This window comes from Haliaeetus leucocephalus, unplaced genomic scaffold, assembly GCF_000737465.1.
Source record: "Haliaeetus leucocephalus isolate CR32 unplaced genomic scaffold, Haliaeetus_leucocephalus-4.0 Scaffold262, whole genome shotgun sequence".
In the NCBI taxonomy this organism is placed as follows: domain Eukaryota; kingdom Metazoa; phylum Chordata; class Aves; order Accipitriformes; family Accipitridae; genus Haliaeetus; species Haliaeetus leucocephalus.
Window position 1 is genome coordinate 8126118 of NW_010972698.1, and position 18821 is coordinate 8144938.

Below are 18821 nucleotides of genomic sequence, written 5' to 3' on the forward strand. Positions count from 1 at the left end.
CTCCAGCTGCATTTTCTAGCAGAGCTAAATTGTTTCATCCAGGAAATAAAATATGATGATTTATGGTCCAGATGTTTAGTAGCCTTTAATGAAAACACCAAGGATGTGATGTCAAGCAATGGGATACAATTTAGCAAATGCTCAGAGCAAGCATAGTCAGCCTCTTCCATTCTGGTGAATCTTTTTTATTTTTTACCAGCAGTCACTTAGCACCTTTCACACTTATTTCACTATGGGTTTGTAACCTTTTTGTTTTTCACTGCCAAGTGAAACGAAATTAAAATGATCCAAAGGAAAAAGTGAAGTATCGTACTTCAAAAGATCATAATGCCAAAAGAAATATGCCAGCCACATTTAATTTTAATCCATCTTTGATATCTTAAAATTCTGGCAAATAATGCTAAAGTGCAGTATAGTTGTAGAAGTTACAGGAACTCCTAATCATTGCAGAAGGGGGCTGGGGAGAGGGAGGACAAAGTATAAACAGTCATGTAGTACACCGTAGGCAGTGACAAACCAAGCTCTTGTGGTATCACTAAATCACTTCTTTTGATGGCCTTGAAGTTCCCATATAACATCATTTTAACACATGTATTTCTTTTGCTTTAAAGTTTGGCCTTGGATGTTACTTGATGTGTTCCTCTGATTTTTTGGTTGGTTGGTTTGCTTTGGTTTTTCGTTTGTTTTGAAGTAAAGGTTCTTTGGGTTCTTCAGGACCGGTTTTCTGGGGCTGACAGGACTGTACCTGCAGTTTGAAGGGCTTTGGGTTGTACAGTTGCCACCCTGGTGCAGTTTTCTAAATTTTTGGCCTTTATTAATTTACAGGTATTTGCTGCCATCTAATGTTGACATGATAGTACTGAAATTTCTAAAAGGCTAAATATGTCAGCCAAGATTGCCCTAGGCTGTGTAACTAGTAACTGTTCATGTTCTTATGCAGTTGACTCCTGATCACCTTACTGACTGTAACACCTCGTTAGCAAAATGCCCATGGACTTTTGTGGTAGTTATGGCTAGTGTCACAGGAGACATAATGTATGATTTTTGATGGAAAAATTACTCAACCTGAAAACATTTGTTAATATTTTGTCATTTCACTAGCACCTTTGTTTAAAGTACTTTCTGAGTAGATCACATCCTTTATCCTATTTCTTGTGAAAATTGCTTTTTCATCACTGATATCGATTAGCATGCAGCTTTATTTCTGTATTTTAAATAGAAATTTCCATCACTGAATCTATGGGTTATGGTTGGGAGAAGTAATTGAAGGGTAGTAAAATTGGAAAAATGAAAAGGAATGGATCGTATATGGAAAAATATACTACTTCAGTTTTATTGGGAATCTGCCAATATTACCGATGGCCATAACAGGATCTCAATAGTAGTATTAACATTTCTCAAAGGAAGGTTGAGCAGAACACCTGAAGCAGAGTTGATTTGAGCTCATTCTATACTGAACTGCATGTCCAAGTTTGCTGACACGCTAATCAAGTATCATGCCAGTCATGCACACACATTCAATATCTCTTGATGTGTTTCTTTTTTGAAAGGAAACTGGGTGACAGTAAGCAAGGGCTATAATCATTTGTTTTCTTTCTCTCCCTGCTATTCATTACAGTGGTGAAGACGGGTCATGTTGCACTGGCAGCATCACCTTCATGTCCCCCCCGCCATGTAAGTGTGGGGGCTTTGCTATGCTTAGGATCAAATTGATGAGAGAGATGTTCAGAACTCAGGCTTCAGTGTTGCACAGTGAACTCACCGAAGCTTAAGCATGTATTTCCTCTTGGGGATTAAGACCTCTTTTTGTCTTCCTCTTCCCTCTCCCTCCCCTCTGTACTGAGTGAATATAAATTTCTGTACTTCCCTTTCTAACATATTTTCTTTCCAAGTGCACATACGCATGTATACATAAACATGCATGCCAGGCTAGACAAAATAAATGTTAATGCACTATAGCTCAGATATTTCTTGGCTGCAGTAAGAGGCTCTCATGCAAAATAGATGTAGTGCAGATACAACAGGCCAGCACAGAAGATTCCTAACTCAAGGTAGTTCTTACATGAAGTATATCTGCAGTTGGCAACTTTTTTTCAGAATGAATCTCACCTTGTATCACCTGTGAACCCTGCCAAAAATTATAGTATGCATCTGGGCAGGACACAGCATTCCTGAAATTGCTGGATAAGGCTGAACCAGAGCTGTAGGTCAGTTTTTTCTTTTCGTTAGGAGGTGAGACCCTTGCTTCCCTATCAGAAAAAGTATGAATGTTTTTTGCATCTTCTGGATTGGTTTACTATTGTATCATCTGAGTGCTACGACTGGCAAAAGGGAGGTGCAATGAATGAATTGTCAAGGTGAAAGGAAGAAGATGGGAACCACAGCGGTGCAGATTTAGACCATGGAACCAACCCCTTCATTGAAAAACTCCTCAAACCACTTTAATCTACAACTAAGCTGGTCTTCTGAAGCATATGAGTATGCTCAGATAATTATACTTTACACTACCGGGATACAGATTACTGGTAGAAGGCTTAGGGAGATGGCAGCTGAGGAAGTATAATGTCTCAACTATTTCAACAGTGCATTAACCTGACCTTCTAAGATCAAGGTATTAGAGACCTTCAGTGATGGTCAGGACAACTTAGTTTTTCTAACTGTATACTCTTAACATAATGAAAAAAAAATTAGTTTGCCCTGCATCAGCCTTAGAGACTCACGGTTCTGACTGTCGTTGTCCTTAAGCTAGTTTGGTCAGATTTTCTGATGGATTTGACAAGATTAGACGTGCACCTTATTTCAGAGCTTCAGATCATATTGAAATTTAATTAAAATGGAATTGTTATTTCCTGAGTGCTGTGAGCAAATGATAGCATTCCACAACAGTTTGAAATAAGGGTTAATTTGTAGCAGCTCTCTAGCAGAGGAGTTCAGGAGATAATCTTCCTTGTGTTTTGAGATCCCCAGCATTATTGAGTTGACTTAATAACTTAATGAAGTAGAAAAGGATGTTGATGTTGAGGGTTTTTTTTAGGATTTTGTCACTTTTAGGAGCAATTTGATGTATGAACACCTGTACCTGAAGTTACAGGGTATCATGTTTGCTTGATCAGAGGCCTTTGTAATGGTGTCACTGACACGTTAGCCTGCAGGGGGAGATAGTCTCCAGCATCCACTTTGTCCAAATGGCTGTGCAGATTCTCAAAATTCACAATTCAAATGCAGGTTGTCCACAACCGTGGAGGAAGTAAATTGATTTGGTTGTTTTTTTTTTTTTTGAGCGGGGGGAATCTTCTTTTGGAGCCAATAACTGATAGTAATGGCCTTGTAAATTCTGGACAATCCTGTGGTCTGGCCCCATGTATTTTAAGAGCTGATTCACTGTTGTACAGCTGTGCACAAGTGGACAGACATACACGCCCTAAATAATTAAGTAGGTGAGTTGTTTGTTGGGAATAGAGTCAGAATTTTCAGCTTATAAGGCAAGTGCTGTAACTTTATAAGCAATAAAGAAACTGTCTCTTTGACTCAAGTCATAAAGCCTTTTTCTTTTTTGATCTAAGTGTCTTCAAGAGTGGTATCAGAAGAGATGAAGCTCTATGGCATTGTCAGAAAGTCAGTAGAAGTTGATGGTTTTTTTTGTTTTGTTTTGGGTTTTTTACTTTTTTTCCCCTCTCATGGAGCATGTCTCTGTCACACTTCAGATAGATTGACAGAAGCAGCTCTGTATAGCCAGCTTTCTTAAGGGCACTGCAGTGTTTCTTACCTAATGAGAAGCTGGGCTACGTTGTAAGATGTAGAACACAGATGCCAAGTACAGACGAAAGGATCATTTTTCCTGTGGCTGTAAACTAGGAAAGTGCAATTAAAGCAATTGCAGATCTGAACTTGTGCTTTTCATTGGCTGTTAGGACTTGCTGGCAAGAGTGAGGGATTACCATATTTAAAGATATTTGTAACTGTTGTACCCTTTCTCAGCCACTTCCCCGCTTTGTGACACCTGTATTTAGCTGCATCTTTCTTTAGCTTTTAAATGGAGTTACAAAGCAGGCTTTATTATATACTTTAGTAGTAATTCAGGAAAAAAAATCACTATATATTTGAATATAGTTAGGTAGTCATAAATCTAGTTTATCTCCATCCTCATTGAAATACTTGATAATGCGCAGTACAGCTCTTTCACTGAAAGTCTTAATTACTTGGAGACCTGTCAACTCTTGTGTGTTATTCTTCTACTCTCCTGCTAGCAGCTTCTATGTTGTGATTCCAGCTTTTCTCTACCTCCTGAATCCCATGTATTTGATGTAAATGCTGGTTTCACTGTCCAGCTGTGCCTCTGCTATGGCACCTTGAGCAGCAGGGTGGCTGTGGCACTGCTCAGCTGGAGGTGTGTGCCATTGCTCTGGCTGCAGGCTCATGCTGCAGTCTCTCATGTAGCTTGATGGTTTCAGGATAATCTTATTTGATGATTTAAGAGGGCTGGAGAGGAAGAAGAGGGGACATGTATGTCTTATGTTGTGTGACCCTCTGAGCTTTATGCACTGGGCAGTTACATTTCCTTTGAAACTATGGTGGCCTATTATGAAACACTTAAAACTAAAGAAGGATGTTTATGTGGCATTCTCTGAGTGGGCCCAAGGTCTGTTAAAGACTTCTCTCCCTTACCAGGAGATAGAGAAGTTTAGAAGGATATGTACCAGTATATGGAGGAACTACTACTATATGAAGGAAGAACTGCTGCTGCTTCTTTATGGAATATAAAAAATGGTTCCTGAGAGGAGCAGGTAATATAAGACCCCTGTCTGAGTCGATTCTGATGAGACTAGCTGGCATTGAGGGAAATGGAAATCTTCTGGCATAAGGTAGTATTTTGAAATCTACACGTAGATTCAGAACAGCTGTAGGGGAAACTGGATTTCAGGCTCATCCTCTTGTGAACATTGTTCCTGTTTTCCTCTGGAAAGGAAGTTTGGTCTCTAGGCTAGCTCAATAGGCCACACAACTAGAATTAACCCTTTGATCAAGGGAAATAAAATGGAAATAAATTTGCCCTCACATTTTTATAAGCTTGAAAATGAAGGAATTGTAATAGTGGGTCTGAGTTTTGGATTAAGCAGGTCTACCTGTAATTGTGAAGGAGAGTGTGCTGGGCTGGAAAACTGGTAAAGCTCTATCAAATGTAGTGGGAATGAAAGCCAGACATTAATTAGGAAAAAGAGATTATTTTAACACCCTACTAAATTAAAAAAATGCACTATATTTAGGTTCTAATTCAAACAGAGGAGTAGTCTTCTCCTGCATTATGTTTCACAGAAATACACAAGGAGTATTACTTTCTGTTAAGTTGCATTCAAATTTTTACAAGCCTATGTTTTGAGAACTTTAAATAAAAGTAATAGTTCATAAGAACACTAGAATTAGCACAAGACACTATGGGGGGAAGCAGTATAAAAGAAATTGAGTCACTTTGTTGATTTTTAAAGCCATACTTCCATTTCCTAGATGGCAAAATTAACCACTTGGCATGTTCAAGGTCAACAAATTCTTGTTGCAGAAGCAGATGATGAACCGCAAACTCTTCAATCTATATGAAATCTTTTCTATTGATGCTATTGAAATAATGAAGCTTAATTTAAACTGAAATATCCACTGCCGTGCTATTTCAACACAAGAGTAAATATACGGCCTACTTGGATGACCCTGATTTGGAATGGTCTCAACTGTCTGGGGCATGAGCATTTTTGAGAATGAGATTAGTGCCAGACTGGCAGTTGGATTAAATTTTCGAAAGTGCTTAACATATAAGAATTGCCTGTGATCCTTAGTGAATAGAGGGTGAAACTCACTGCTACTTACTGAACTTGATTTTCTATGTAAGCAGCAAGTAGCTTTTGCCAAAGCCAACACAGGCCATTCAAACAACCACTCAGCTGGGTCTCAGTTCTCCTGTTTGTATGTTTCTGTTAACAGACTGTACTACAGAAAATAGACCACATGGCTCCGTTAAACAGTCATCTGTTGAATAGCAGGACCGTAGAGTAATAAAATCTGTAGTGATTATTTATCTGATGAGAAATGTACAGAAAATTATCCCAGGTATGAATTTAAAATGAGTTTCCCAAAGCACACTTGGGAATCCAGAGCTCTCTGAAATGTTTTCATGTGGAGGTTGTTGTTTCCTTTTTGTCCCTTGATGTCCAAATAAAGTTACTGCTGAAAATCTCACTATTATTTTCAGAATTGCAAACTCTAGCAAGGAGGGATTTTTCTATATAAAGAGAGATCAAAAGTCTGTAGAGGGTGAGAGTTGCTAATACATTTTTTTGAAGTTTTGCAACAGAGAGAGGATGTAGCAGTATGAAATTCTTTGCTGGAGGGACCCAAACAGCTCACCTAAGTGACTTCTGAAACATGATTCCCTGACTAGATTGAAGCTGGACATGAGAAACTTGGGTTCAAAGCCAAATTATGCCACTGATCTGTTTTGTCATCTTGTGTGATTTCCTTAGTCTTTTAATGACTGCCTTCTCCCTCCAGTCTTGTTTCATAGCTGGGTTCACTTGTCTATTTTAGTGTTTATATACTACCTGCACTGTAAGTCCCCCAGATATCAAGGTCTCTGGATTCTGGCTTTTCTGAGTGTTTACCTTTTTAGACTACTACCATCTGTTCTCGGGCTTTGTCAAATACTTCTGAAATAACACAGGCAACTGCCAACCAGGCAAGTTTATGCGAAACCAAATTCGGTATAGTGCTACTCTGCCAGTTCCTGGGAGCTGTTTTAGATGGCTTATTTAAATTTTATTTTGTGTTTTGTATCTAGGTTAAACATGCACCTAAAACTGCAAAGACAACACAAAAAAACCTTTGCAAGTCAAATGATGTTTTCTTTGCTCTACAGCTGAGCAGGGAGCACAAAGAGTTTCTGTATAGCTTGACCAGGTCACTTAAAGTTGGTGCAGCCAAAAATAGAGCCATGGTCTCCTGAACTCTGACACCAAGGCTAGCTGCTGCTTCTCTTGCTCTCTGTAATGAAAAACCATATTCAAGGTGGTATCACGTATCTGATGTTTTCCAGCAGGGGAGTTTAATGAATATCATTGCTATTTAAGTAAAGTCTCCTGTACCATTTTCTAAATAGGATACCAGCTCTTAGATTGTGCTTGCTAAGTACATTTGAAGAATTAGACTGCTGTGAATTTTTTTCCCTTTACCTGTAGAGTACTCCACTTAAAGTTACTCATGTAGAGTTCACTTTTACCTTTGAGTTTTGCTTATAGTTCAGACACTTCTTCTGACCTTCACCTTCCCACTGGATAAGAAATCTTATTAGCTGCCTTATGCTTTCAGAGTAGCTTCTCTGCTCATATTTATCACGGTTGCACCAAGTCACAGCTTGCTTACTGAAACATGGTGTGCCGTTGTATCTCGGGTAATTACGTTAATATTGCTGCTCATTAAAGTCAGTGAGTGATATATGGAGTGCGTATGTGCTGCTGTCATTCAAGCATACAATCAATTCCTTAATCTCTGTTGACTAGCAAGAGAGAAGCTATGTTATTTTGAGTGGACAACGAATAGATGTACAGGTTTAGACAATAAAGCGTAGGTAATTTTGAAATTGTAACATTCACAAAATTATATCTAAATTAGATTATTTCAGGTACCTACTGCAAAATCAATCTGAACTGGCATGATTGGTACAAGCTATGGAAGAAAACTGTGCAGAAAAGAATTGTGAAAGGGCAACAGGGATTGAGAAAGCAGTGCTCTAGGGATTTTAAACCTGAGACAGGATGTACCATTATATGGTGGTGTCGTAAAGCAAGTTAACAGCAGTTATTTGCCTTTATCTACATATGACACCATACATAGGCATACTCATACCAGCTTTAGTCTGGTGAGTTCTGTCATAGCTAGCTACGCATGTGTAGTTAGTTCCCAGTAGCCCTGTACAGTATATGCTGAAGTCTGTAATTACTTCCTGGTAATTACTGAATGTGCTGGCTAGCAAAGGCTAATATGAATATTGCACTCTGTGCTGTAAGCTATCCTTTGAGTACTGGATACATGTTCCAATATTTAATAATATCTAATGGATCAGAGAGCAGACAAAGGCAGATAAAAAATGCCAGCGTATTTTTACAATCATCTGAAACTCTACAACTTCTTATAGCAGCTGAGCAGCATGACACGGTGCATCTTTTATTGTCCCTAGGTTAAGTTATTAAAGTCATAAGGAAAATAGTATTTTTCCCCATATCTTACACTGAAATTTTTATGTGTGCTAGTAAGAGTGTTGAGAACTCTGTAAACTGTTTTTGTTCTCACCATGTGATGATTGAATATTTAATTCCAGAAACAGTCTTGTATCTAAGGGTAATTTTATTAGATCTGATTGCCTTGGTATATTCTAGATCACGTGATACTGTGTTTTGTCAGTAAATTGACAAAACCTAGTTTCAGGAGGAGAGAGAGAAAGGTGAACCCAGGAATAATGTGATATCTGCTACTTCATTTGAAGGGGAAAAAAAAACTTTACAGTATCTGTGATATCTACTGATTATAAAATTTTGTAGTGTATATCTGAAAATACCTCCACAGCAGTTTTCATTTAAAAGCACAGTCTGTCATTAATGGATTGACCACTTTATACAGCTTTTCTGTTCCTAGGCTTTATTGGTGCAAGTTACTTTTTAATAGTTGTTAAACTATTAAAAACTAGGAAATGGTAATTAGGCTATACTCTAATACAGTGCTGTGCAAGAACTGCCACTACCTAGGTTAGTTCTGTGCATGCTGAAGTCATAGCCCCCATAAGAGGCAGGTGTTTAAGTATAAATAATCTGATTTTTGAAGATTCATTGTATACCATTACTGTATTTCAAAATCATTTAGTACTTCTGTGGTAGAAGGAAGAATGGGGTACAAATCACTGGTGTTGGTGAAAAATAGGCAAGCTTCATGAGGTAACGTATTGTACATTTTACTGCTGGACCAGAAGGAGGGAACAAACTGATCAGGATGCTCCAGGTAAGAAGGCTCTCAAATATTAATTACTATAATGGTATTGAGTAGGTTATCAGCTAAAGCCAGATGCCCTAACATCCACAAAGCAGAAGAGAGGATTATTCATGAGTGTTTGATGGACACAGCAATTCAGCTGAATACTAATGTATTCCTTTCTTTTCAAGGTATCTACACTCCAGAACCACTCTGCAATTTCTGGTGGGCTCTTTTATCCACGGGGTTTATGTTTGTGTATCATTTTAGCATCTTGCAGATTCTGGGATTGGTAAGTAAATAGAGGTTAATAAATGGATAGTTTGCAAGTACATTCAAAGTAAAAACACTGACTAGTTTTTCAAAACATCCCGATATATATGGATAAGACTACTTGCATGCAAATTTTTAATTGCATGTTCTAATGGGCATTTGTATCTCATATCTCACAAGCATTGGTAAAATATTTCATAAATTGATTATGTACCTGCATAAATCCATCTATTAAATGCGCACAACTGAATTTGGACCTGCTTTCCTTCTGAAAGCTACCCTACTTGTGTTGAACAAAGGAGTGCCACCTAAACATTTTTTATTATTATGGTATTTTCAAAATTACCATTTTAGGTGTCTGAATCAGTGCAACACAAAAATACTATTAATTTATAAATTTGTTGTCACTTTCTCAGGTTACAGAAGTGAATTTGAACAACATGTTGTGCCCAGCCGTCTCAGATCCTTTTTATGGGCCCTGGTATCGAATCTGGGCATCTGGACATCAGACTGTCATGACCATGACTCATGGGAAACTTGTAATCCTACTGTTTTACAGTGCTGTCCCCATCTTTAAATGTAGCATGGACTTGCTTAGACTCCCAGCTAAGAAAATAGACTGAAATTTCTCCCCATGATGTAGTACATACAGGAAGCAGAGATACTTATACTGGAAAACAAAGAGGAGGGATGAGACGACAATGTGTTTATACTTCTCCCCACAGTTTATTGCCTCAGAAACACCTCAATAATCAAGTGAGGTTTTTTTTAACTGCTGTTTCTCACTGCCTATTGCCAATGGCAAAATTAGTGGCCTTATTCTGGAAAAGGTTCATGTTTTATACATTTTGTGTAGATTACAGTAGAATCTTGCTAAGCTACCGTTTAAAATTAGGCCAGGATCTGTCCACATTCCAGCGAAGAGAGTGGCAATGCTACCTCGTTTTGACTTATTTTCCATTAAATAGAAGTACGCTTATATCATAGGATAGGAAATAAAGCTGAATTACAACACTCCAGTGATGTGAACAGAACACACGTTGAAGTGCATCATCCTGGCTTAACTCTTAGCACTTGAATGTTGCAAAATGGTCACAGTGAAACGATGTACACTTAATCTCCCAGTTGTAAGTGCAAAACAGTGAGGTTCTACTGTATTTTCTTTAAGCTGGTTGAAAATGTTGGGGAACAATAACTCATTAAAAAAAAAATTTTTTTTTAAGCAACTACTTGATTTCTAAGCTGCTGTGGATAAATATCTATCTGGCTAAGTGTCATCAGATCTTGATGCTTTGGTTATGCTTTTATTTGAGTGAGTAGAAAAACACCATGTTGAAATAATTTCAAAAGACCATGTTACATATAAGCTATGATAATGTATTTAATCCACTGTTCTGACCTGACTTTGAACAAAAATGTTTTTTTCACTTAGCTTAGATTGGAGAGGGAGTGGAGATCCAATGTCCAACATAAACATCAGTTTTCCTTTTTTACTTACTAGATTTTGAAACATTCCTCCTCTGTGTTCTACACTGATCTTCACTCAGTAGAGTGGTTAGTGAGGAAACAAAATGAAACTATGTTCTGTCTCTACAGCTCTAATACATTCTGTATACTGATTTTAAAATACAGATGTAAAAAGTCAAATCAATGCAGGCCTCTACTGAGCAGAAAGTGTTCCAGTTTACTAGTATGACTAAACCTTCCTGTCAATGTGTCTTTTGGACAACAGGATGTAGATAGGCAGAATGATAAATAGTAAACTGTGTGTACCTGTTCAAATTTTCCAAGGCTAGAGGAGAAACTGGTGGGCATAGTGATGGGAAATCTTTACTGTGTTCCTCCAGGTAGTTAACTGTTGAGTCTATTATGCAGACTGTTGTCTTTCAGGGCTGTAGGAATTTTGTTGTACAAAAGTTTGTTGCAGTTTGTAGATTCATTGTGTTGTCAAAGCTGTGACTTGTAAGATAAAACAAAACCATACCTCCTCCAGCTGGATCACCTGAAGATATGTTCTGAAGTTAAGGTACAGTCATTTATACCTCAAGAAGGCAAAGTAAGAATGAGAAGTGGTTGACTTTTTTTTTTTTTACTTAAAAAAGAAAAATTTTCATTGGAGAGGGAACCAATGGCTACTTCGAATATTTTTTTTATTCCATATAATTAAAAAAAAAAGTACACCTCAATCCAAAATATAGTCCCACATTCTAATTTACACACTGGTTTCTGGCTTTCTTCCATGCCTTGCTGTGTATATATATACATAATAAATATACTGTACTCTCACAACTTGAGAACATGTGACATATACCTAAACTATCCATCAAACATGTATAGCTAGTCTTAGTTATACAGACTGTATGGCTCCTTGTCTTTTTAATCAGAATTCAGCTTGAGAAAGCTAAGCACCTGGTAATAAGAACTGCCAGCATACGGAGTTAACTGTCAGTTGTTGATCCTGCAAATGTCTAAGTACATAATGAATTTCATCAAGTAGTCTCACTGCTGCCTCAGTAAAGCTGGGCATATGTTACTTAAGTATGTGTGGAGTGGGGCCTAAAGAATGAAGGCATTGGTACTGAAGGCCTGAATCTGTCTGTGGAAGACCACTTAATTAGCTGCTGAAGTGATAGAAATATTTGCTATTTATTTCAGCAGATTCAGTATTTCATGGTGAAATACAGGATGTTGCTGGGAGATGCTAAGATGCAGTGCTGGATGTTAAAGCGTCCCCCCTATTAATATACTTCATCTCCTATGAATAGCTGAATGAAATCTACAGTGATTCTTCCCTCCCCATAGTTACTGTCAAGTGTATCATGGTTTATTTATTTACTTAAGAATTTGGCAAAATGCCTTATGTTGAATTCAGTCCTGCTTAGAAGGAATGTTTGGTATTACAATAGAATTATTTTAGCCAAATTTTGCAAATACTATTTCACATTATTATTTGCTTAACTTCACTGACGTTTTGTTTAAGAATCTTTCCTGTTTCTTTATTTTTTCTTCAGAATATTGTAGCTACTGGGAAAATTTCTGAGTTACATGGAAGTAGCAGGCTTTTTTTTTTTTTTAACTACAACATTTCCTATCTATAGTCATATGCTTCAGGGCATTCTAAACAAGTATAAAACAGCTGCTGTTTGCCACCATTGACTGCCTCTGGTCAATTAAGACTGCAGGAGCATTTAAATAAGCTCAGGTGTCTCAGTGCAGGCTGTTTGCTTTGCAGGCAAAGTTTGTGAGCTCTTCTGACTGACTTAAAATTCAGTAGCAGGAATGGCAATGTTAAATATAGCTACCTGAGGGAAGTCCCTGGGGCAATTTGGATGAAAGCATTCTTGGTGCAGTCGTACCACTTGTACCATTCACTTTGATAGCAGAGCCACTGTAAGTGATTGCTCCTGCCTTCCCACCCACGCTGTACCACAGAAGTCTGTTTCTGTCACTGTGCTGTGACTTATGCTTTTTCTCTGTTACGCTGGTCCAGTTGTTTTGAGTCATGGTAGAAATTTCAGGCATAATTTCAGAACATGGAGTATGCTGACAGAACTGCTCATCAAAACCAATGGGACACTTATATTCCCCTTCCAAATCTTACCTGTGCAGGTTCTGGAGCTTGTTGAATTCTTCTGTACCAATTTAAGTTGCTAAAATGGCTAACTGAAGAAGGAAATTCGGCAAAAAAGCGGAGAGGTAAACCAACTACTACACCCAGTAAAGATTTTAGAGGTATTGGAGCTGCTGTAAAAGAGTTGAATGGTGCAGTTGGAGGCAGGTGGGAGGGAAGGCAGTGGAACCTTCACCTTTTGTTTGACAGTAAGCTGTTGCTTCTTTGCTTGTTGTACAGTATCAGTGAAGCTGGCTGAGATAGAACAGAATCATTTAGGTTGGAAAAGATCCTTAAGATGATGGAGTCCAACCATAAACCTAACACTGCCAAGTCCACCACTAAACCACATCCCTAAGCACCATGTCTACATGTCTTTTAAATACCCTCAGGGATAGTGACTCAACCACTTCCCTGGGCAGCCTGTCCCAGTGCTTGGCAACCCTTTCGGTGAAGAAATTTTTCCTAATACCGAATCTAAACCTCCCCTGGCACAACTTGAGCCCATTTCCTCTTGTCCTGTCGCTTGTTACTTGGGAGAAGAGACTGACATCTACCTCATTACAACCTCCTTTCAGGTAGCTGTAGAGAGCGATAAGGGCTCCCCTCAGCCTCCTTTTCTCCAGACTAAACAACCCCAGTTCCCTCAGCTGCTCCTTGTAATACTTGTGCTCTAGACCCTTCACCAGATTCATTGCCCTTCTCTGGACATGCTCGCTCCAGCAGCTCAATGTCTGTCTTGTAGTGAGGGGCCCCAAAGTTAAATTATTCCCTCCCTCCCCTTGCCCCTTTTTGAAGGCTTTTAAAATGTACTATTTCATTTTGGTTTATGGTATGGCACCACAAGAAACAGTATCAGCATAGCTGAGACACAAGCTTCACAGAAGGTGAAGAACAGGTCAGAGTGGGAGCAGAAGGGGAATGGACTTCTGAAGCTAATGTCATTGAACTTCCCATCCTTTATTCCTCAGCTGTCTCTGGTATCTGTTTGGAATACGCATCAGACAGAGCTTGTTCAATGTGCAGGATATTGGTCTGACTGGGTAAGACGAATACTTAATCTCCATAGGAGTTCTTTATTCTCTGCCCTGGCAGAGGCCAATTTTCTTTTCCCTGATTGGTTTGTTTCACAGGCAGTTATGCTATATGGATGATTTCTTTGGTTGCTTTTATACTTATTTATGCTGGAAATTAAAGAACAAAACTATACTGCTATTCTTGAAACCTAATTGACATTCTCTCCTGTGGTATTATGCACATGATCTATGTCAAGATAACTTGAAGCTGTTGCCCAGTACCTGGTGATGAGTTTTTACATTGCAGCAGTGCAATGTACAATTGAAAGGGTAGTCCGAGTCCTCCCTGGTCAAATGTTCCTAAATCTTTTGTCACAGTACTAAGAGTTATGAAAACATTAGCAATAGCTATGGGGCAGAGCAGGAGGGGAACCAGATAGCCAGACAGCCTATTCCTTTCAGCAGCAGCTTAAGCCGACTGTAAAATCTCATCCCAAGTGGACTGTGGATTTGCTGTCCACTAGCAAGTCAGGCACAATACCAGAAAAAATTCTTGTGCAGTGCCAATGCCTAGACTTCACAGAGAAGTTGGTATGTATTAAGGTGTCTGACCAGAACCTTCTACTCTCCTAATTTCTAGTACTGTAGGCACTTCAAACAAAATAAACAAGGAGAAATGAAATTGATTGCTCCTACTGCCAGGGAATGACTGTCTAAATTTACCTCCCAATGTACACATAAATGAAGCATTAGTAACTACAATAAACTTGTTTACGGATCGGTTTGTTTATGCAGCCTCAGAGTAAGTAGCCCTCTAAAGCAGAAAAGCGAGATAGTAGAATTTCTACACCCACCACAACATCTGGCAATTCAGCCTGTGAATATTGAGATTATTGTGCCAAGGCTTTAGCTGTCCAGGGTACATGCAGTGCTATTTTTCAAGGATTCAGACACTGTACACAGTGTTTGAGCTGTATCTATTTGTTTAACTTCCTCCTGTTTAAGCACCAAAGAAGAATTTGCATCTTGTTTATTTTGAAGGGTGAAAATTAACAGCTCTTGACCGTACTTGTATAAATCAATGAAAAGCCACAGTCTATGAACACACCGCTCTACTTGGTTTCGGTTCAGCTTCTTAGGGCTTGACAAATGCTGCTTATAAGCAAGTCAGTCCATTTGCATACCTTAAGATTATAGAGTACCTCATTGTAGGTTTATCCATCTGTTTCTGGCCACAATCAGGGTTTTGATATTTCTGTATATTTGATATCATTTTGTAAAGCCCAGTTTAGTTTTTCTTTCAGGAATGGCTATTTGCAACTGTTATATTACTGTACTTTTATGTTCTAAGTCTTGCATCTAAACACCACAGGCATTTGTTTTCTGTGCATCTATAGCTAATGGAAAATATAGACATGCTGTTTTTCCTCACTGTTGCAATTGTTTCACTAGAGGTGGATTCCTAGCAATTAAATTAGTCCTAATAGTTAATAAAGCTCTGAAAAAGCCAAAAACTAGGAAGAGGGCATGTCAGCCCTGTTAGGAGGCGAAAGGTTTCTGCAGGCAGACAGGTCAACTTTGATGTTTTCATTTTTACAGTGATAAGACTCATAACAAATCTGTTGATTTTTGTGATCTCGTACTCAAGTGATATTGCTGTAAATCTGTCTTGCAGCTTTTAGTGTAACTTAGTCAAAGCCAAGCTGTTTTTTTAAATGATTTTATTTTTTCTTCAGGGTCAATTTTGTACTTTTTTTAAATTATTTCTGCATTTACTGAGTCATTATCTCAATGCTGCAGAGGACGCAGCAGGCAGAACAGCGAGCGTACCCACACCACTCTCACCAACCAGACTGTGCCGGGGAGCTGGAGTTGCTCAGGCACTGGTCTGAAGCACACAGCAGTCTTTGGAAATGTGCAGCTCCAGTTCCCCTACCCTCTAGTTCAACCATGGCGTTATCCAGGCACAGAATGGTACGGCAAGGGCAAGGATGGATGTGGAGAGGCTCAACTGCCACATATGCTGTTAGTTCTGAATAATTTGTAAGAGTGTTATGAATTTTGTAAACTTTTTAATGTGCTAAAACTTGGTTATGAGGTAACATTTACAAATAAGGGGTAATTTGTGTACTTGTTTTTGTATTTTGGTCTGATGTTCTTTTTTGTTGTTGTGCCCTAAGTCCAGATCACTGGGCAAATAGTTGTTAAACCTTTGAATTAAAATAAATAAATGCATTTTAATGGATACTGTACAGTTTTGTTATCATTCTAATTGTGCCAGGCACTGAGTCTGTCTTGTTTAAGACTTTTTAAAACCAGATAGGAAAACCAAAATTGGCTTTCCACTTCAATTTGTAATATTAACAGTTAGAGTCACAGAAGGACTTTAACTGATAGCTAATCATCAAATCAGATAAGAATATGAATTCTCCCGTCAAGCAGTCTGTACTGCTAGATGTAGTCCACTTTGCACATAGCAGTTTCTGTAAGTGAGAACAATGATTACCGGGATTTCTGGAAGTTTTAAGCATTTAAGTACAACCTGTGCCTGTGATCTGTCAATCAACATGACCCAAGCCTGAGTTTACTGGCAGACCTCACTGTAGGACATCATAGATCCTTTAATCACTGTTTAAATATTCCCTGTCCATGTCTTTCAGGTAAAGAGCTCAGGAAACAGCATTATAGTGTTATGATGCTTTCTTTACGCTTCTGCTGCTGTTCTTGCCATGACTTTGGCAGGCGTCTTTTATTTCCTGTTCTATGTCACTTTAGTAGAAGATCATAGAACATGTACAGAGGTTTTCAGCTCAAAACTTTGTTCAGAAAGCTACTGTAATTAAGGTACTCAATCTTATACCATAGGTGATGGCAAAGTCGTTTTAATGCACTTCAGAATCTGGCTGTAATTAAAAATACATTTAAATAGACTGCAGTAATGTTGTGAGCCAGTACATCTCAGACAAGCAGGTATTTATTTCATTGTGTAAGCTTCCTGGCAAATACTGTTCCTGCAAAAAGAACGTACTGGATCTGCCCACCTGTATTATTATATATGTTATAGAAGTTTTAAGTTTTCATGCAGCTGAGGAACAGAACCAATTCTCCAGCTTAATTTCTCTTGAACAGTCTAAAGACTGATACAACAGCTTAAGTAGAAATCTAGTACGAAGTGCTTTATGGAAACCTGAGATGAATTTGCAAGTAATTTCCTTTTTCAGGCACTGCTAATTATCCTTTGCATCTCTCTGTAACCCTAATTGTGAAGTCAGCCTTTCATTGTTTAAGACCAATAAGCAAGTTTCCACCTCTGAAACATCTTAATACTCAGTACTATTTTGCTAGTTTGATTTTTATGGTGTGATAACTACATAGCTAGCTAAAATAGCAAGAAGAGTGGGAACTTTTGGTAGCAGTTTTAACTAGCTATACATCTCAATGGACTGTGAGTTTTAGGTAGGTTTTACCCAATTCAGACTAACGATCCCAAATCTGTGAGGTACTAAAACAATGGAAGCTATTTACTGAGGCAGGTTTTCCCTTCAGAGGTTTGGGGTTTTGTTTTTGTTTTTTTTTTTTAATCTTCTAAATCAAGCCTTCAAAGCAAGTGGAGTAATGGCTGCATCAGTCTTCAACTTGTAAAGGTTACATGGATTTTATTGGTTTGTTTTCAAAGACTCTGCACCTACAGACAGGAGATCTATTAATATTGAATTAGTCAAAGGCAAACAAAACCACTTCTAAAATCAGATCTGAATTCCAGGGAGATGTTAGAAATTTCTTGCTTTGTCTCAGGAATTACCCTACAGAGGAAATAAATAATACACTCCCTTCAACTCAGACTCGGTAACAAAAAGTCTCTCAGTGCACTAAGAAGGTGGCTCAGGGAGCAAAATTCTCCAAGTCAGTTTTACCTGAGTACTTTGTTTTGTCATCAGCTGGATTGCAGGTTTGTGGCTTCACAGGAACATGCTCCTTCCCTTCTCAAATACGAGATCTCTTTGGTATCTGCACTGCTATCCATACCAACGCAGAGGGTTGCCGAGGCTTCCTCACCCACTGACCAACACCCCAGGAAACTCTGCTACCAAGCCGGAGTTACTACAGGGACACTGAAAACTGCCCTTAATGAAATAAAGGTTCTGGTGTGCTGTTCTCTTTGGCTCTGCTCAAGTAAAACAATTTAAAAATGGCCCCACTGTGTTAAGACCAAAAGCTTTTGGGGAAGGGGAAAAAACCTCCTCCCTGTCAGTGCAAACTCTGCACTGTAATTTTTTTCCATAAAAATTAGATCAACATGACAGTCTACACATTAGCTAGGTACGGTATGCAAGATAAGATAAAGAAATCCCTCATGGCAAAGTAAGCCTCGATATTCTTTAAAATCACACCTACTGCTGTAAGTGTAAATATTATTTTAGGTGATACTTGAAGATGTTATTTGATACACAGTTTGCCACTACTCTGTTGAATAATGTTGCTACAAGTAGCATAGGCAATGTGTCGGTTACACCAGTATAACTGGTTCTGCAACAAAGTTTTGCTTCAAAAGGTTAAAACCACTTCCCCCTCCCGGAGAATAAGGAGCCCAAGCCTGGACAAAATTCCATGTTTAAAGTTAGACATAAAAAGTACAAAACTGAACTGATATAAATACTGATAAATATATTGATATCAATAATGATATAACTGATATAAATGCTGATTTAACTTGGAGTGTTTAGTGACTCGCTTCTGAATTAGACTGAAAGCTGCATGCACCTGTCCGCAATCTGTTCCTACAGCAGGCAAAATGGAGAGACAGAGTTAATCACAGAAAAATACTTCTAACACATCATCAGCCTTTAACACTAAGTGCAAATGTTTAAATAGAAAAATTGACCAAGCCGCACAATTAAGCAGAGAAACATGAAAAGAAA

General features: G+C 38.4%; 1 protein-coding gene across 1 annotated transcript in view; it reads left to right on the plus strand.

Moving 5' to 3' along the window:
- The window catches only part of TMEM164 (transmembrane protein 164), a 41380-nt gene extending 31012 nt beyond the window's left edge, over positions 1 to 10368 (plus strand). The window contains exons 6-7 of the mRNA XM_010569024.1: positions 9195 to 9295; positions 9693 to 10368. Of these exons, the coding sequence (XP_010567326.1) occupies positions 9195 to 9295; positions 9693 to 9899 (308 nt within the window). The 3' untranslated portion in view covers positions 9900 to 10368. The remainder of the gene's footprint in view (positions 1 to 9194; positions 9296 to 9692) is intronic.
- Positions 10369 to 18821: the final 8453 nt, after the last annotated feature.